Here is a 21,152-nt window from a genome sequence, read left to right on the forward strand (position 1 = left end):
TGTGTATTGTTACAATGGTCTGTTGCTATCCTTAGCAGAACAATTTGCCTATTCATAGTTCACATATGAGCAGCACTAAGAAGGTAGGACACCATGTGAGCTCCATTCCCCAGACATTCCCTTTGGTCCATAGAAGACAGTTCCAGCATCTTCCATTACAATGTTGTTATCAATAAGAATCTTCCATAAATGTTTTTTCTTATATTAAATTACTTCCCGAGGACAACTAAAAATCATTGTTTTAAAGACTTAAACTTAACATACTCTAGAACTGTAGTACCTTATATGCAAGAATATTAACTCCCCAAACAATAGCCTTCTTTCTAACCCAAATTTAGAACATGTATACTCGAAGTCACAAGGCTGATGACCTCTAATACATATATTAATCATCTTATCCAACAATAAAATACCACAGAAGAAAGTTTGCCAAAATAAAAATGGGAATATTTATTATCTCTTCTACTAAAGCAATGCGGATCTTTTGAGATTATACATTGGTCTTTGCAAATGTTTCTACAGCTAAATTCATACTTTTCAATTTTGTAAAAAAATCAGACACATACTTCATAAAAACAAAGACGCAGGGTATGTCACTGAACAATTGGATAGTATTATAATTGTTAGTAGGTATGAGCAAAGAAAGCTCATGCTTATACTTAAACTCTGGCATTTGTATCATTACCCTACATTGAAGTGGGACAAAATGGGTACATTTTCCTTGCACATTTTTAGGTTGACTTACTAAGCTTTCAGAAATCAGACAGACTGTTAAATACTGAATTTGACCAAGAGAACCTAAACATTATTTAGCAGTACTACATGCACAAGATGCAGGGGAAGGAAGAAAATTAGACCCGTGCATACAGTACAAGACAAACTGTTACAATTGTCAAATGTGTGCTGGACAAAATTTAAAGTTTATGAAAAGTTTTATTTGTTGTCATGAAAACAGTTTCAGAAGTACATAATTGTATGTATTTTGCAAAGTCATCTTCACTTGGCCTCCTGAACTTTCTTGGCATTCTGTTTTTCTTTTGCCTAGAAAACAGAGGGAGATGATGTTAAGCTCTGATAAGACAAAGATCTTTTTGGAGCTCTGAATGACTACTCATTACATTTCTAAACATTCAACAAAATATGCTGAGGAAAGAGGCATTTTAAATGTAAATTTAGACCCTTCAGAAGTGTCCTCCTACTATTTTACTAGGTTCATATATATAAGAAATTGTAAGATTAGGTAACTTCCATAAGGGAAAAGGACAGGTCAAAACCCCCACTATTTTTAAAACATAATCTAACCTTCATTTTTCATACCTCCATATTCTTTTCATTTAACATAGAAATAACTCTTCCTAATGAAAACATTTTATGTCACAAGAAAACACTGCATTCAGATATACTGATTTTCACAAATTAAACTCTGAAGCAACCAAGATCTTAGTTTTTTAGATCTTTCAAAAGAGCAGAGTGAAAAAAAAACCAACCCACCACCAAACCCCACAAGAGTTCCTAGCAAGATATTTGCAAACAGATTCTCATATAACTTGTATCAATTGACAGATAGTTCAAATTGACAAGGAACTAGCATTTTCTTCCTTATGAATTTAGTGAAAAAAGATTAGGCAAGAAGAGGGGACAATTCAGATGCAATACTAGCCATCTTTCTGTCAAAACATTTATTCATTCTGAATCAGACTGCTGCTTGTTACCACTTATTGAACAGAACTGGATCTAATTCAGTGATTTAGAATTAAGAACTATTATCACCAGCTGCTTGGGTCCACTGGAAATTTACTTGTAAAAGAAGCTTGATGGTGTTATAAGGAACAACTATTAACATGAAACTGGATTAAAACTCCTCAAGTTACCCAAAGAAGGAAAAGGTTAAAAACCAAATCCAAAAGTTAGTCTTATAAACTACTGGCCTGCAAACATACTTTCCTAAATAAATTCAGCTAAAGAATGTACTCATTAAATAATATTTAGCTCTTTTTTCATTATAATAATATAGAGATCCTTTCTCAGTGTGAGTTCAAAATTAGGGATACTGTCTGTGGCACATGAGTAGATATGCAAGCCAGCACCAATCTCATTACAATTCAAGTACTCGACCAACTGTGCAATTTAGTAACTTTGCCAAAGTGACAGACACACTTTAATAATCTAGCCTTAATAAAAATCTTAATAGTAAATCAATATTAATAGCTGGACACCTTAAAAAGGAGAAAATAATGAGCCAGTAAAACAGTGTAAGAACACAGAAAAGAGAATGAATTTCAAACCACCTAAAATTACCAGAACCTCTGTGCAAAGACTGCCATCTAATGTTGACAGCTAGATAAATCAACAAAACTGACTTAAAAGTCCAGGTTGGCAAACAGGATCAATCTTGTACATGCACATCTGCATATGTATAGATTTAAATAATCTTCACTTCAAAAAGAGATATCAAGATAGTATGAGGAACTCTAACATATACTAACTGGAGCTACACATCACAATTTTAATAGGTCTTTCAATTTCCTGTGTAGAAAAGCCCAAACCACATGTCTCTTGTATTGTAGTATCTTATGCCCTGTGATGTGATCATTTAGCTGATACTGAATTGCCTCTTCCTGTATCACCATTAGAAAAATTTGTTTAGCTTATCAAAGGGAAGATACAGTTTGCCTTTGCATAATAATGCAAAGTTGGTTGGTCCCACAATCTCCAATCTCCATTGGAATTGTGCCTCTTGAGAACTGCAAGGGACTATCAGGTAAACTAGCAATATATCTGAATGTAGCAGTTTAAATAAATCCATGCCATTTATGCTTCCAAGATATTTGACTGCATTTTTAATTTTAAGTAGAAGGTATGAAGACTTATACTAATACACTGTTTCTTAAAAGTCAGCTAAGAAATACTCACTTTTTCTACTAAGGGTATTAACTGTTGGTGCTCTGCTAGAGTCTTTAATAATTCCATAATGAAAGGCAGGTAGTTATGTTTTCTTCTAATATTTTCGATCTAAAAATAAATTAAAAGCATTAACAGAATTATTATAAGGCTAAACAGGGATTTTTCCCATCCCTGTTGTCCACCCTCTCCCCAAAGAGCTGGAGTTATTTTTAAATTTCAGCCAGCTAAAAATAAAGTTGAAGCAATAAAATTCCGAGCACATGGTGAGAAAGCATATGCCAGATGAATTTACTGCTTAAGGCACAAATTCTCCTTATGGTCTTTTGTCATACTAGCTGAAAAATGCTCAATGATTAAGTAGTTTATATGGTTTAGCCACTGCTTTAACACTGGCAAGAACTATTATCTAAACTATTCACTTTTTTTTTCCTCAACTTAAATTGCAGTTCGACCTATGTTTTTTCACAGTCCCCTGTGTAGTTGTGGCCTCAGCCTAGGCTGAAGACTTAAACATTCTGTAACGTAAAAGCGTAACTATTTTTGTTATAGTAAACACTTTGCAGCTTCTACAATGGTTCAGTCCTTCAGAAAAGTAGGAGATTGCTTGTTTTTTCAGCTGAGAGGAATGACCTCCACAGACCCCAAGTAGATACCCTAACATAAACAAAATGTGGACTTTTAAGCAGTTTCCACAATATTTCCACATACAATTAGAAACTTTAAGGGGTTTTGCCTCCCCCATTTAATTTGTTTGCTTACTCTCCTGCTTGGTAAAGCACATGCTTTGGTTGTTTGTCAGTTTTTTGTTTGTTTGGTTGGTTTTTTTAATAGTTTCTTGAATTGCATCCTGATGTTGTGGAACAGCATGTAGTGACACTGCTTTAGAGACAGATAACAGTAACACTTCGCAACACATGTACTGTAGAAATATATTTGAAATTATCATTAGAATTATTGAAGTCTTAGTATGTACTTTCTAGAAACTAATGAAAACATTTCTTTCATTTTTAGTGAAAGAACACAAAACCTAGTAAAAACATTTCTTCGATTTCTTTATCCTTTGATATATACAACTTTTATTTTAAAACGAATTTTTAATCTAGCTACTTTCTATACCCCCTCTAAAAATAGGTTAAGGGATTAAAACACTAAATAAATAAATAAATAGGTTACCCAGCTTTTTTTCCCCTCAAAACATTCCTTTAGAAGTACTTGGGAATTATCAAAAAGGTTGCAAGTGATGATCTCAGAGAAACTTTCCCATATTTCATTTTCATTAATACCATGTCATTTCAAAGAATGATGCACTTTCAGTGCACACACATGAAGTACTTATTTAGGAAAACAAAGAACATGCCAGTTGTGTCTTCACTGCTTCCCACAGAGGAAAAGACAGCAGGTAAACTGTAACAAAAGAATAATTCAAGTACCCTATGAGAGCTTCTTCACTGAAAGCTATGTAAGTACCTATATGTCAGATTAGGAGATGTATGGGCAAACACAGAATGAATCTATACATGAAGTTCACAGAATCTCCCGATTAGCCTTCATTATCAACTGATGCATCAACATTCTTCATTACTGACAATGAGACCCTGAAGAGCTTATATGAACGCTAACACATCAAAGTCCTTCTAGTAAAAACAAACAAAAAATCCTACTTAATAAGAGATCACTGGTACATACAGTAGTGTAACAAGCAACTCCAGCAAGCAAAGGCTGATCAGCCTTCGGAGGCACAGAGAGCAATTTCTTTGTAGGAGTTCTAGAACTCGCTGGGTTTAAAAAATATTTTAAAGTGAGAAAGATACAAAGACGTGGCAAAACGAAGGGAGCTACAGAGACCATTATAAACTGACTCGTAAGTCTTATGCTAAAAGAAAGCAAACTAGTAACTAACCTGCAAATTCAGGAATACAACATGAATTTATGTAACATTATCTTCTTAGTATCCATCCAATTCCTTCAAATTGCAACAGCTTCCCATAAATATAAAAGCTAACATTTTCTTACAACTTTTCAAATAGTTTAATCAGAAAAGCAAAGGCTACATACCTTATATCTTTTTAATTTTTGGTTCTCTTCTTCAATTAACATCTGGTATTTTGCAACTTCTGATTGTATAGAACTTAACATATTACTACTCTGATCTGTATCCATAGGCTCCTCCTTCCACAAAACAGAAAAAGTTAAATGGACAATGTTACTGCATTTTAATTTTTTTTTTCCAGTTAAAATAAGTCTTGTCTTAAGAGTATTTCTGTCACAGAAAGATTCAGTTTTGCTTACAGTTATAGGAACATTCAAGGAATTTCCACAGTTAGTTATAAGCAGATTAGCTCAGGTACTAGGAAAAGAATAGTTCCGCTACCACAGCAAATTAGTCAAGACAGACAGCCTCAATGACACAGTCATACTGTACCGAGTGCTCAAATTAACTCACTCAGAACTAAGCAGAGCTGCAGCAGTGCATTCACACAGCACTGCATTGTGCGGGACAGATACATAGTAATCCTTCCCTGCCTTTTTTAGGGATACTCCACTTGGAGCAAGGAAAGAAGGAACAATAAAGAAAAGACACAGAATTGATATCAAAGAACTACTCCAGTAACTTAAATACCATGACCTACCTCTGCAAGTTGCTGCTGTAATTCTGCAATCCTCTGCTCATATATCATCTTTCTGTCAGATACAATAGCCATCAAGTTAAACCTTATCTCACCTTCACTGTATCTAGATGAGGAACAAAGCAAAAACCAAAACCAACAAACAAACAATAAAATCCACTTTAAAATTTAACATGACAACTCAAAAACCTCCTCCACAATTTCATTATAAGGGAATGCATCTGTGGAAAAAAAAAATCTAAATGGATCTATTAAATTAAGTTGTGCTACTGATCCAATTTTGCCATGAAATAAAATCAGACCTCAAATGAGCACTGTCCAATGTATAACTCCTAATAAACTCCTCTCCCAACATATTACTATTCCTGTTTGTGGTCACAAAAAATAAATACTGAAACTGTCCAAAAAAGAAAACAAAACATGATATAGTTGACAACTACTCTTGCACAAGACTGCTGCACACAATAGTTTTTAATTTCTCATTACTGCTACTTGTTAGAAAACATCGCAGACTTCTTCATACGTGAAAAGTACATTCAACAATTAGACTAGCAGGCCTTTCAGAGTTTAAATTCTCCAAATAAGATCTGGTAGTAATGTTTTGCTTATCAAAAATAAGTCTTCAAGTAAAAGACTTTGGAAATTATTTTCTAAAAATGGTATAAAATCAACTTTATTTCTAACACGTTTGGGGCTAGAGCTAAGAAGCAAGAAAACTTCTACAGTATGTTTTTCTAGCTTAAATTTCTAAAACAAGCCACATACCTAAGGAAAACTTGTTCTCTGTAAATACCAGCTGTATGGATATTATCTGGTATTTTCAATTATAAGCGCATACCCAAACTTTATCCATGGTAATGGCACCCTTAGTTTTCATTCACAAAGACACATGTCTGTCTAGCAGAGTTCATAATATTGCTCTGCCTTTTTCAGAGTACTAGTAGGATCTCTCTTCACTACACAGATACCTACTTCAATTAATCATACAGGAACACAGCGTATTTGAGACTTATCTATCACCACATTTGGATCATGTTGGGCAATAGGTTCTGAAGTCACACAGTGATATGCACACAAAAACGATGCATAAGCGCCATTCCTTAGAAATTCAGTTGAAAGCCTTTAAATTGAAGGAAATTAAGAATAAGGATTTTTTAAACATATAAAAGGTGCTATATTTTAAAAGCATCATGACCATTTACTTTTGTATACGTTTCTCTATGACGGGCCGTACAGCACTTATCCAGTCATCTTGATTGCATGCACCTAAAAAACACAAAGAAAAAATTAATCATTTTTGCAAAATTTATTGTGAATTCCAGATTTGTATACTTCAGGCTTATGCAGGAACTTCAGAGTAAGTAACAAGTTTTTTTCTTGCCAACTGCAGTCTCAAATTACTCAGGTGATTTTTTTTAGTAGGTGGAAAACACATTTTTTAATAACAATATTTAGATAATGTACTGGCCAAAGCAATGGAGCGAAACTGAATTTTGAGGGCATAAGCATCTAAAGTTTATTGATAACAACAAACAACATGGGGGGGAATTATGTAAGATTTTTATGACAAAGGAAATTAGTTGGTATGACAATATAAAAGTAGACAGCAAAAGAAAACAGTATGAATAGTTACAGTTGTTCCATTTAGACAAAATAAAGAGTTAATACTATGTAGATGCAATACAATGTTAAAAAGTCAGACACAGAAAAAAATATAAAATTATTTGATAGATAACTTGATTTTAAGATAAACAAGAGAATAGCTAAAGGTGATTTGGTAAGTTGATAATGACTCTCTAACAATTTCAAGACCTTAAAGCAAATGAAGAGACTCATCATCTTATGACCATAAAACTTATGTTACTGCTAGGTCTGCAGACTGTGTGGTGTCTCTAGCCAGACTAAAGATGAAATTCAGTAGCAAGCCATTACTCAGCCTAAAAATAAATACAACTATCAAGAAAATTGGGAAAACACATACTGAGATTATATCAGATTCAAAAGAAAGTGCAGACACATGATAGGCACTAGATGGCACACACACCGCAGGTTAAGAAAGATTAGAAAGACACAAAACAGGAACCAGTCTTACAGAGAATAAAACTATACTAAATTAGCTATTATTTTTTAAACCATTGGGATAATATTTGCTATCTAAGATGAAATAGGGCAGTGTGTAAACACCAGCCACATAATGTATAAAAAGCGTGTAGAGTCAGCTGTATAGATGCTCCTGCAAAAGAAACAAACAATAAAATAAATGGATAGTTTATAATCAACCTTGAAAAAAAATAGCTTTGAAAACATGACATGGGAATTGTCTTGGTTGACAATACCACAAAAAGGTAGATGTGGGGAAAAACACCAGCAAAAGGAATTGCACGCTATCAGTAAGGAAAGCCAAAAACATTACATAGTTTTACCAGGTTTTGTTAGAGACAGCACAGAACAACAATGTATTTCCTCAGGTGAGGAGAACAAACATCCACAGGAAGTGGGTTATATACATTTCTCTCTTGCAGCAAAACTATTAAGGTATTAGAATCCCACTGGTTTGCAAGGCCAGTTCATTTGAATGCTGAATGAAAGGAGAGAATCAGAAACGTGGAGCAAGCAGAAAGAAAATTGCTTTTTCAGACCGACAAAAAAAACCCCAATATAGAAGACTACAATGTAGTACTACCCTGAATACCACATTAAGAAAACTTTAAAGATATGCTTTATTTTAATAAATAACTTGGTTTGATCCTATAACATACAACCAATTTGTTGCAATAAGCTATTGTTAAAATGAACCATGTTCAGAAAAAATACAGAATGTTACCTAAATCAATTGGTCCTTCCCTTAGCCCATCTAGTTCATATAGCCGTCCATTAACAGGAACATAGCTTACAAAGTGAAACGCATCTTCTTCTTTTGCTGAAGACTTTGCATCAAATTCAAACATCTGTTGTCTGCAAAGAAAATTTAAAAAAAATCTGAGATGAAAAAGAATTTGCTGAAATTCTGCCTAGATTTAAAACATGTGTTACCTGGCAAAACTGTTGTGAACTTGCCGAATCACTTCTGAGTTACTTAGTGCTAAACCTTTCATCTGAAAGTAAGCAACAAAATTAAATTGTAAGCCAACCTACATATAGCACTATAATACTTAAAATACAGAAAATAGTAGGCACTTACCGCAGCATCAAAACTTTGCGAAAATTCTTTAAATTCTGACAAAGTCTCTCCTAGATGGATATCTTGATGTACACAATTTAATAGCACACTTACTATGGCTTGAGTAGCACAAGCATTATTAATTACCTAGAAAAAAGTGTTGAGAATTTGTTCAGTACTTATGATAAAAAATTAATTTAAGCTGGGCAACATTTTTCATTACACACACTTTCCATGCTGATTTACATTAGAGCTTCACTCTAAAACAGGCAGCAAATCTAGTTCTGAGTAGCCACAGAAAACCTTTGCTGGAGGAGATTAACAAAATGAATACTGGATGGCTGTCACATACAATTAATTGATAAAAATCTCACCTCTACTTAGAAACTCTGTCATTCTACTGTCTCACCACCTTCCTGAGATGATTAATAAAGGACACAGAAGAAATACAGGAACCCTCTGATCTCAGTGGAAAAACAAATAAAGTACTATTCAAAGTAAGCTGCCCAAATCACATTATTATATAAGGTCTTAAAAAACCAAAAAAAGTCAACTCTCCCAAAGAGAATGTCCTTCAAATAATCAGAATTCCTACCAGGAGTAGAAGCTTGGAAAAATATTTGGGGCAATAAAGCACATTATGGAACCTAGAATTTTTATAAAAAGGTTGCGTTGAACAAAGAATTTCATATATCCTACGGATAAACTAATAAAATTCAGACGTGTTCCAAGATGTAAATATTTCTTTAAATGATGGTTTGCTGAATAATAAGCCATACAAATTTTCAGATTTTTCACTTTTCTTAATTTACAATATACCTATCCTTTTCAACCTAACATTCAAGTTACTAGTTTGTGTGACACTGTTCCTTAAGTGTTAAATATTCCATTTTTAGAAAGTATAAACAAGCCTCTTCATATTACAGCCATGTCTTTAATGTTGCTTTGTAATACCCAAACTACAGTATTTAAAGAGAGAGACTACAAGCATTATTATATATATATAATCTGAGATTTAATTAAAAGCACAGTAATCAAATAGTGTAAGGCCATAATACAAGAAAGACTTCATATTAGCAGTTTTTTCTTAGTGAGCTATAGGCTAGAAAAAATAATGTATCTTCAGTCTATGAGACTATTTTGCAATTGAAAATGCTACTTAAACCTTAGGACTGGGAGAGAGGATGTTGATTTTGTATTTAAAAAATGAAAATTATTTCAGGGCTGTGAACGCAAAACCACTTCCAACAAGAAAGGAGAAAGAAAAAAAAAAAGAAAAAACAACCAACTATTTTAGAAAGCTAGTCCTTAACAAAGGAAAACCTGCTATATTAATACTATAAGCCACAGCATATATTAATTTTCTATACTTCAGGGTGTTCTCAGTTCAGATTATGTCTGTATAGTGCAGATGATAAATAATAAAGCACTTCTTATTTTAAGAAAAATACAGTCTATTTGACTTCCTTGATTACAGTTTAAGTCAACTACACACGCAGAACAGATTACAGCAACTGAAACTCAAATTGCAGGTACTCAAGCTAAAGGCTAGAGTTCACATAATTACAAAATAAAGGACATAGAAGGAAAATCCATCAAAGGCAGTGAAATAATGAACAACAGCAGAAAAATTAAATCCCACAGACTACGAGAATGACATAATTTGAGAGAATTAATACTATAACGTAGGAAAGGGAACCAAGAACTCAAGACTCTGAGGTATGACTAGAGAATGGTATCAGAGGCAGTTGTAAAAGTAGCACTAGGATGACAGTAGGAAGATCCTAAGCAGATTAGAGTAGGCTAACCTGAAGCAGTGGTTACAAACGTTGTAATTAAGCTGATAGAGAAAGGAGAAAAATGGTAGAGAGACCTGTGGTGAAGAGCTATTAGAACAGTGCTATTACAATGAAGGCAGGGTCACTACAGCAAACTTCACTTGCTAAATGATAATACAGGACATTATAGGGAGAGAGAGCACTAAGTGCTAACTATTCTTACTGAAAAATCAAGATGGAATAATCAGTTGTTCTGGCAGACCGCTAACCCAATAATAGCTTCAAAAAAAGGGAAGGGAAATTAAGAGAGATTTTGTGCCTAGAGGCAAGATCAACACAGAAACTGTGTTGAACCAGCTGGATACAGGAGCTTTAAACAACAGCAAAAACAGGAGGAAAAATTAAACTTGGCAGGGAATTTGTGGTCTCATCAAATATTTGTCTTCCAGCATAAATATATTTTTGTTTTCCAACTACAGTATGAGAGGAGTCTGTTTAAGTATATAAGGACCAAACTAAACAATCTTGCCTTACTGCTAGAGAACGATATGCAACAAATGCAGATCTTAGACCAGTGGCCCCCAGCTGTTGAAATGGAAATACATTATAGAACTACAGATACTCTTCAGGAAGTGAGAGGCAGGAGGTAAGGAAAAGGCAGCAAGAATAGTCCTGTAGCAGAGGAGTAAAAGCAAGTGCAGCTGATACGCATAAAAAGAGTGTGTTCCTGGACCTAAATGACATGACAGAACTACCAAGATGGAAAAAGGAGGTACCTAGCTAGTGGTAGTTCATGGGCAGGGTGAAGAGCAGAGAGTAAGGAGGTGGTGATTGCAGTACCAAATGTAGACGAGTGCAAGGTTTGTCACACAGCCACTTCAGCACTGCTATACACACACGCTGTCAAGTCTTTTGAGAAAGAAATTGGTCGGGATACCCATCTACCCTAATTTCCAATATATCTCTTACTTAAGGTGTCAGCATTGGCAGAAAACATTTCCTGCATTTAGATACCATGACAATATATGCAGGTTATCCCAGAAAGATTTTTATTTTGACTTGAGGAAACTTAAGAGGATTTTCTATATTTGTCCAGAAATACCAACATTTGCCTGTATATTGCTGCCCAGGAAGTCCTGGTGAGATATTTGATTGATCAATATTCAAGACTCCAGCTTAAAGCAGATACCCATATTTGAAAGATTTTGCTAGCAATGCTACAAGGTGTATCTAATATTTGAAAGAAAATAATATATATACAGACATATATGCACATTAGTGAGATGATTTCAAAAAAACTGAGAAGATTGCCATATCATCAAGTGAAGCTTAGCTTAAAACAAACAAAGGAACCACTTGAATAGGCTACTCTGGTACACTCCTAAATTAAGGTGCATAACTTCATAAGCATGCACCTTTCCCTAAGGATCCAATCCAAGTTTCTGGATCAACTTAAGGCTGAAGCACTTCAAGCTCTTGACTCTTGAATCGGATGGATTTTGTATTTTGTTTTTCAAAAAGCTGTGGACAACCCTGTGCTGCAACTGGTAGTATAATCAGCAAATCTCTGGGGTTCACTCACTAAGCATCCCAATGTTACAAATCAGTTGGCTTCACAAAGCTCAACATGAAAAATTCAGCATTAGGACAAAGTTCCAAAACTTATTCTTGTTTAAAAACTCTATCTAATTTTATTCATTTATTTCTATTCTTTTGGAATAAAGATATAATCTTCCTATAGCTATATTCAATTACGGAAAATCTCTTTCTGACTTCGACTACATGTGTTTCAAGTTCACTTTACTTCTTGTAAGTCGTTATCCCAAGTTTAGCTTTAACAAGGATATCTGGTCTATGTTAATGTTACCAAACCTGAAAATGTCAAAAATTTTGAGTTTGAAATCAACTGAAGTATTGGAAATGTTGAAAAAAAAATACTTATAATGTGCTTCCATTAGTGGCACAAAGATAACTAAACATCAATGTTTTGTTATTAACAGTAACATTTAGAAGATCCTCCTTCTGAAGGTATACAGATTTTATTCCCAATTAATGAAGTTAATGTTTTATTATCACAATTGTAATGTTCTATCATCACAATGAAGCATAAAATGGCATAAAACAAAGGTATGATACCAACACTTCAGTAATAAAACCTGGTTTGTTAAACTAAAAAATTTTAATATGTAAGTCTGCAACAATGGCATTCTTTTTTGTCAAGAGACACTTCCATTTCTGCAGTGATCAGCACAGAATACAGCTATTCAAAACAGTACTGAAGATAGCTGAATACATTGAGTGTTACAATTGTGTAGCCACTGTGTGTAAAAATAACAGCAAGGGCCTACTTAAGCAACACAGAAATCAGAAATTCAGAGTTAAGGCTGAAATTGTATCCTTAACTCACCTCATTGTGCCTAGGTATTCTAGCTCATAGGGTATGTAAGATCATCCAGAGTTCTGTGGCCTCAAATAGAGGACTAAATCATACCTAGGCATAATAGGGAGGCCAAATTTAACATGAGTGCACATAGAAGTGACCATTAAAAAAAAAAAAAAAAAAATCCTTTAATATGCATGCATATTAGACTTTAAAATTCAACCCCCCAACATACTTGTGATTTAACTTTGAACAAGATCTCGTTGTCATCTGGAATTCAACTACAACATCACTATGAAAGTGGGTATGAATAAAATGTGAGTGTCACAAACTTTTTATCAAAATTGTGTTTTCTTGCAATTTTAAAGATGTTTTGCTGGGAAGTTTGAGAGCTGTAGCCTTTTACATCTAACTAAAGTTCCCTCCCTCCAAATGAAACAATTTTTAAGATGGAACATTTAATTAAAATTGAACAGAAACAGAGCCATGCTGTAACAGCATAATTTAGTTCCCATATGTCCTGGTTTCAGCTGGGATAGAGTTAACTGTCTTCCTAGTAGCTGGTACGGTGCTATGTTTTGAGTTCAGTATGCAAAGAATGTTGATAACACACTGATGTTTTCAGTTGTTGCCAAGTAGTGTTTAGACTGAATTCAAGGATTTTTCAGCTTCTCATGCCCAGCCAGCGAGAAAGCTGGAGGGGCACAAGAAGTTGGCACAGGACACAGCCAGGGCACCTGACCCAAACTGGACAACGGGGTATTCCATACCATGTGACGTCCCATCTAGTATAAGAACTGGGAAGTGGGCACAGGGAATCGCCGCTCAGGGGACTAGCTGGGTGTCGGTCGGTGGGTGGTGAGCAATTGCACTGTGCATCATTTGTACATTCCAATCCTTTCATTATTGTTGTTGTCATTTTATTAGTGTTATCATTATCATTATTAGTTCCTTCTTTTCTATTCTATTAAACCATTCTTATCTCAACCCATGAGTTTTACTTCTTTTCCCAATTTTCTCCCCCATCCCACTGGGTGGGGGGGAGTAAGCGAGCGGCTGCGTGGTGCTTAGTTGCTGGCGGGGGTTAAACCACGACACCATACTATATTGTTGTTACATATTAAGAGTTACTTAGTCTTGCTCATACAGGATTCAGAATGACACTTAAAAACTTCTCTGCAGTAAACCAGATTGTACCAGATCTCTTTAGATGGTAACATTTAAAAGAAATTGTATGGGAAAGGAAAGTGAGCCAAAGACTTCTTGAGATTTTTAGGGCTCCAGTGTCATGTCAGTTTTAAAGATATAGATCAACAGACCAATAATCTTAAATGCCATAAAAATGTTGCTAACCCAGAAAACAAATTTGTATTTGTTCTTGGTTTCTAGTCTACAAATGAACATATGGTTATTTTACTTATCGCTTTTGTAATTAAGAAAAAAAGTCTTGACATCTGAAAAAGATTCTTGAAAGATAACAAAACCCCATCCTCAAAGCCACCATAAAATTGGACTTAAAACATGCATAGAGAAAAAACAAAAGGCACATGAGCCCAGTTGCATGATAGCTGGGAGGAGTTGCTATTTTACAACAGAAATATTTAATATTAATGATTGTCTTCCCTTGTGCTCCTGGGTGACTCAGAAGGATTCACAGACTGCAGTTTCAAGAAATGCAACAACCTCAGCACTACTATAAAGAAACTCCTGTTCTCTCTCTGTCACTTATCTTTTACCAGCTTTGGCCTGTACAGACTCACTGAACAAATATATCTCACAATGTGGCAGGAGACCAGCCCAGAAAATACACATAGAGAATCTACAGAAAACTCCTGGCTGATGAGCTGCACTGACTCACGGAAATTCAATGAGCAGCTGAGCCATTGCAAGAGAGGAACAGAAGTATGAAGTCAAAAGGAGACAGGTTGGGAGAACCAAGACATCCTCCTCTCATCATCATCAAATCATCAGATCAGCCATTTTCTTGAGAAAACACTATCAGTCCTCAAAACATAGCTTGTGAAGTTGGATCTCTAACTAAGGTTAACCTCCTCCAATGTGAAAGTTACCAGAGCTAAACTGGTATTACAAATCCCCCCAAAACATCAAAACCAGTTTTCTTGAGCTTATCTATTGACTTTTAATTTTAATTTCTTTGTGACTATTTCACTAGTTTTTCAGTCACAATACCTCAGTCCAGGCAAAACTGAACTGACATGAAACACGAGCATAAATGTCTACAAGAAATGTTTTGATTTTGCTAAGCCACTGCACTTGACTAACAGACAATACTAGAACACAAAGAAGATATTCTAATTTTAAACTCTTTGAAAGTTACTTTTGAAACATATATTCCATGCCATCAAGTGGCATAACTAGGTACTACTATTTTAAAATAGTGAACACTTCTAGAAATCGCTTTCCATGCTGAAATTCATGAATTCTTAGAGTCACTTCAGCACACCTTCCTTAAAGGCAGCAGGTGAAGGAGGGGGAAGACTACAAAGTTCCTACACCTCTACGAAGAGGTTTCAGGCTTAAGAAAACAGTAAAATATAAATGCTTCAAAGAAAACTACAAAATAAAGAAGACTTTTCATTGTTAACCTTTAATTTTCTGGTTTTGTTAGCAAGTCTAACATTATCCAAATTTTCTGATGTACCTTCTGCAATCCCAACTTAAAGCTCAACAAAGCTCCTCTTGGCTACTTACTTTTAAACACAGTGTCATGCTTTAAAAAGGGAAGTGGGGAGTGGAGGGAAAAAAAAAGCAAAAGAAGCAGAGCAACCAGACAAATGCTCTGAAACTTTTAAGCATCCAAAAGAACAGCAATTCTGGGAGAACCTCATCTACTCACATGAAACAAGAAAGATTAAATCCCTTGAGTAAGGGTAAATCTGCCTTCATCTTAAAAAAAACCTCTCTAGATTCCTATCAGGATAGTTTCCTCCTGCCACACAACTACCCTTCGAAAGTTATATCAAGGATTTTCCCTGAGGTTCTTTGCATCAAGGCTACTCTGTAGCCACAGCCTACTGATCACTAACAGTATGCTTGATCAAGTAGAAATCACAACCTAAACCAATGTCTATCAGCCCTATCAAACTATAAAGACATTTGGCAAACTACTGCTGATCATTGTATCATGAGAATGGTGGACACTGCTTGGCAGGATTCAAGAGCTGCAGAAGGTGAAGAATGAAGAAAACAGTATTAAAAAAGACCAAGAAATAAAGTCATCTACAATAGCAGGTAACAGCAGGGTGATTATAAAAGAAACAAATTAAAGATTATTATCTGCAAAACAGAAGCACATGTACAGTGTAGCCAGGAGAGCTATAGATATACCTAATGTTTCCATTGTTTTCTATTTCTATATTTTTAGCTACAAGTGTGTGGAGACTTCTTTATATCCTGAAATTTACATACAAAACACTTCTGCACTTGTGGGGGAAAAAAACACCCAAACCAACAAAAAAATCCAAAACACAAAACCAACAACCAGTCTATGTGTCAGTCTTCATAGAAAGCCTAATAATTTGCCCTTTGAGATAAATGCTTTGTAATTAATACATGTAGGGTTACACTTCTTGTTTGGACTGTTACATTTATCACTGTTTGAGAAGCAGGTCTTGAAAAGAGCTAAAAACATTTATTAAACACTCCTACTTTCATTCTGGTTACTCTCTCTTGCTTGCAAACAATATGCACAGCAGCCTGCCAAAGCAAAGCTAACACGAAATTTCAGTACTATTTGGTATTTAATAAAACACAACAGATTACATAAGCAAAACCAATTTTTCCTGTAATTTCTCATTTAAACTCACTTTTCTGATTTAAATACTTAAAACTTCCATGCCAAAATGGTCTGCAAATTCTTAAAGGAAAGTATTATCCTAGAGTTATACTTCCCTGGCTGCAAAGCATTTGAGAAACACAAGAAATAAAAACCAGACCAAACCAAACATTTCTTCCTAGAATTTGTTGAAAGTGGTTTCAAAAAAATAATTTGCTCATTCTGCTGAGAACATTTACCACATAATTATTGCGCAGACGAGCGAGTCACTCTTATGGGAGAGGGCTGACAAATAAGTAAGAGCTTTACTCTTCCATACCTGATGATATTTTTGTCTGACTTGACAGATCAAACTGATTTGCTTTGTTAATCATCTTTTAATACACAGTTCCTACTCTCACAGAATTTGTTGAAGTCATTTAATCTTGTAAAATGTTAATTTTTGTATGCATACTAACAAAAATATAGTTTATTTTTCAGTACTAAAAGCTATGTTTCATGACATATCTAAGAAAAATACCGAACTTGCCTTACCTGTTTAGCAAAAAATATTGTATCCAGTCTGGAATCCTGGACAACAGAACCTGCTGGTTCCTCTCCAGGCTGCCACTTGAAGAGGAAAATCAGCCCATGTACTGGCCTAAAAAATAAAATTGATAGGGGGGGAAAAAAAAAATAAAAAATCACTTGTACTGATGAAAAATATCAAAGCCAGGAATCTCTACTATAATATAAGTGTATGCTGGTACAGTAATTCAGTTAATTATTTCTTTCTAAACATAGGGAATTTGAACTGAAATTTTCAGATGTGGTATTTAATTAGGCAGAACATACCTCAGGCTTCTTACCATATATGCTAAACAATCCCAATCTGAATTAGCATTTAGTCAGTAATTTTCAAAAGTCAGGACCAGTTTTCCTGGTTATTGTAACTATTACAGTTGTGCAACACTCACCTGAATTTTGTTAGTAATAAATCGCTATCAAAACATTTGTCAATCATACAAGAACTAGAACTAAAGTTTTGGTAATCGTTTTAGGCATAAATGAAATGTTCAAAAAGGAGTTCTCATGAAACTTCATGCTTTGAGTCATCTCTCTGCGAAGTAAGAGAAATACAGTTTTCTCTTCTACTAAAATTGTGTCTTGCTTTTCAGACTGCATGTCTTGTACAGTAAACACCTTTTACTGCATGTTGCACTGTATTTAGTATTCCCATAAAAAAAAATTACTAGTAAAGGAAACAATTCTTACAAAATCTACAGCTACATTAAAGCAAAACCTTATTCATCATATCAACCTGAATTTAGGGTCATTGCCACAGAGATGCCATAAAAGGTAAACATAGTACTGTACTGCATAAGAAACTTTTCCTAAGCTCTGGCCAGAAGTCTGAGACGTCTTTTTAAGCAGTGGGTCCACTGAGGGAATTTGAAAAAAATGCTACATGTTACTATATTCTTTAACTCCTAGTGTTTAAGTACTGTATATGTGCATGGGAAGGAAGCAAGCTGGTCATCACTCAAGACTAGAAAGATATACATCTGATAGCACAAGCAAACAAAGCTGTTACTTTATGAACAAAACAGGTAATGTTCTGATGAAGTATCATATGAAGTATATAGTGCAGGCAGCAAATAAACCACTTCTCAAGTAACATTTCTGCCATTCAGGTGTCACCTGTCAAGTATCTTCAGTCAGACCAAAATTCTAAAACTACATCTTCTGTACCAATTGCTACATCTTCTGAAAGATTAATTATACAAGTGTAGGATATCTGCACAGAAATAGAATATCGTCTGGGTTAGATGACATTTTCCTTTTAAAATCTTGTATGTGAATATGGATAACAACGCATCACAGACAAAATGGTAAAAGACTAATATCGACTAATGAGGGCAGGACTGTTCCACATGGTATCAGTCATTGTCAGTTATAACAAGACTGTTTGCCTTCACATGCACGTGGAAGTGGTTCTGCAGGAAAAACGAGTTACAAAAGCTACAAAAGTACAAAGTTACAAAGTACAGTAAGTTAATTTATTTAAGGCAACAGATGCAATTTCATGTTATGTGAGGAAGAAGGGAGATAAAGCAAGGAGCAGAAGTTTGTCAAAGAATTTATCAAAGGATATAATGCAAGCCAGTGAAAAAAATCACTAGAAATCTATTTTCACATTCTAGCTGCTGTTAGCATCTCTTTCCAAAACCAGAAAAGCTAGATTAAGTACCAAGGCATTAATAAAGAGTAATTTAATTGCCAGGTATTCAATTAAATCAAAATCCTAATGAACTTCTGTAGAAACTGAAAACAAAACAAACCAACCAACCAACCAAAGAAAGCAAACAAAAAACTACCACCAAAAAGCCACCTGAGTTTAGTACACATTCTTTCAGTGACTTCAGACAAATGTGAATAAAAACCATGCAGATTAGAAAAGTGCCTTACTTCAATTTTTCAAAGTTCTCTGATTCCAAACTCCATATTTCTTCAACTTGTGCTCCTCTACAACCTGAAACAAGGAAAGATACAGGTTTCTTCAACTACCCCATCTAAAAGGGACACAGCCAGTAAAGACAGACACATGAAAGAACTATGGTAACTTTTACAACTTGTATGCCGAGGTTATGGAAAAGTCCATTTACAGGCTTTAACGCACCTTCACTACAAACACAAACAAGACAAATCAAGAGAAATTATTTCAGGAATTTCTCCTGTGTATGGTGATGTTGTCTTTATAACACAGATGCATTTAAAAAAGAAGCAGAGGAGATTAGCATATCTTTCATCACCTCATGTCCTTTGCTGTTTTTAAAGACATTGTCAGCTAGTCCAAAGCAGAACTTAAAACACTTAGCTCCAGAGAAAGACCCATATTAGTAGACTGAAAATACCATAAACAATACACTTAAGCAAGATGTTTGCCTAAGAGCCCCAAAACTTCAAATACTTAGTACATGGAAGATTAATCTATTAGTTCAATAGAAACACAAAAGTAGAAGCATGCCTGGTCGTCACTTCTGGGAAAAAATCGTGACAGAAATTATAAATCAATATAACCTAGCATAAAATCATTTTGCTTCTTTGGCCAAAATCCTGTGCAGACTTCTCTGTTGTTATAATCATACGAGCACAGTATTGCCGAAAATATTAAATGCAACTCAACATAAAATTTAATATTCTAAAAGCCAAAGCAGCCCCTTCCAGGCTACCCTGCCTACTGCCAAGCACCACAGTTCAGCGTGCTCACAGCCCTTTCTCGTCTGTAACATCCTCTCTCCTGGAGGCTTTGTAACCGAGTCAGCTGGCACAGGACCGAAACACGTATCTAGCCCTCTGCAAGCGCTGGGATTCTCCCCTACGCGGCATGCACTTATCAAGCTCTCCGGCAGAAGGTACGCGTGCCCTTGCTGATAGGACGGGCTCCTGCCCGCCCTGCCACTAGGCACCCACCGCCCTGAAACCGGGATCACCCCGGGCCGGGGCGGGGGCCTCACAGCTCCCCTCCGCCGAGAGGCCGGCCGCTGCCCGCGGTGCATACGTGCGGGCTGCTGGGAAGTACGGCACTGCCAGGTCGGCCCGAGGCCGGGACAGCCGCGCAGAGGTCACGAGAAGCGCGTTCATTCCCACTCGCGTCCGCTTACCGCCACGCTGCCAGCTTCCACAGCAGCACCTTTCGCGGCACTCCCGCACCCCTGCGGCAGCGCTCGCTCCGCTGGCGCGGCGCGCCGGGCCTCGGCCCGAGCCTCCCCTCCGCCGAGCCCCACGTCCCCTTCCCCGCCCGGCCCGGGCTCAGCCCGCCGGGGCCCGCGGTCCCATGCCCTAGGCCGGGAAACCGGGCAGCGCCCCGCGGGCGCGGCGGGCGGGCTGGTCTTGCACCCACGCGGGAACAGCCGCGGCCACCGCTTCTCCCTCACCGAAGCCCTTGATGAGCTCCGTGAAGACGCCCGGGTCGCTCTCCATGAGGCACCACTCGCCGGCGCTGCTGCCTCCCGACATGATGGCGGCGGCGGCCCGCGCGCTCCCTTAGGCTTGGCGCCGCCGCCGGCCGGCTAAGCCGCGAGGCCGAGGCACGCCGCTCCCTTCCCGGCAGGCCCCGCGGTCCGCGCAGCGCCTGTCATCTCTATGGTGAGGCGGGGCGGGAGCAGGAAACGGCGGCTGGGACTGGATCCGGGGCAGCCGCCCGCTGCTGGCGGCGGCACCGCCTGGGCCGCGGAGGGGCCGCGCCCCGGCCCTGCAGCTCCGCTGCTGTGGCGGTGGAGGGGCGGCGGGTGGAGGAGACCCCCTGCACCGCGGCAGGAAGCGGTTCCGGCTGCGCGGTGCGGCTCCATCCGGGCACTGGAGTGCGGCCCCATCCGGGTCCCGGCGATGCTGTCAGGGCGCCGGCGGGGCGGGGCTGGGCTGCGGAAGACGCGGAGCCTCCGGCGGCCGGAGCGGGACTGGCCCTCCCTCTCCCCCCTACCCCCCGCGCTCAGAGCCGGCTCCGCCAGCGCCCGCCCATCCGGGG

General features: G+C 37.1%; 2 protein-coding genes across 4 annotated transcripts in view; one reads left to right on the forward strand and one right to left on the reverse strand.

Moving 5' to 3' along the window:
* Window positions 1-425: 425 nt before the first annotated feature.
* UCHL5 (ubiquitin carboxyl-terminal hydrolase L5) lies at window positions 426-20,772 on the reverse strand. Of its 2 annotated transcripts, XM_010568008.1 has the most exons (11): window positions 20,563-20,772; window positions 19,094-19,157; window positions 17,180-17,285; window positions 8,713-8,838; window positions 8,565-8,626; window positions 8,356-8,486; window positions 6,734-6,797; window positions 5,535-5,637; window positions 4,960-5,073; window positions 2,914-3,012; window positions 426-1,041 (listed from the first exon to the last, which is right to left on the reverse strand). In XM_010568008.1, the coding sequence occupies exons 1-11, from the start codon at window positions 20,642-20,644 to the stop codon at window positions 997-999; spliced, it is 996 nt and encodes a 331-aa protein (XP_010566310.1). In that variant the 5' UTR covers window positions 20,645-20,772; the 3' UTR covers window positions 426-996. The 2 variants fall into 2 exon arrangements, with proteins under 2 accessions (XP_010566310.1, XP_010566311.1); XM_010568009.1 differs by lacking the exon at window positions 2,914-3,012.
* The window catches only part of TROVE2 (TROVE domain family, member 2), a 13,205-nt gene continuing 12,739 nt past the window's right edge, over window positions 20,687-21,152 (forward strand). For both annotated transcript variants that reach the window (XM_010568005.1, XM_010568007.1), the window contains exon 1: window positions 20,687-20,773. The gene's annotated coding sequence lies outside the window, so the exon portion shown is untranslated. The remainder of the gene's footprint in view (window positions 20,774-21,152) is intronic.

Source organism: Haliaeetus leucocephalus, unplaced genomic scaffold (assembly GCF_000737465.1).
Source record: "Haliaeetus leucocephalus isolate CR32 unplaced genomic scaffold, Haliaeetus_leucocephalus-4.0 Scaffold235, whole genome shotgun sequence".
In the NCBI taxonomy this organism is placed as follows: domain Eukaryota; kingdom Metazoa; phylum Chordata; class Aves; order Accipitriformes; family Accipitridae; genus Haliaeetus; species Haliaeetus leucocephalus.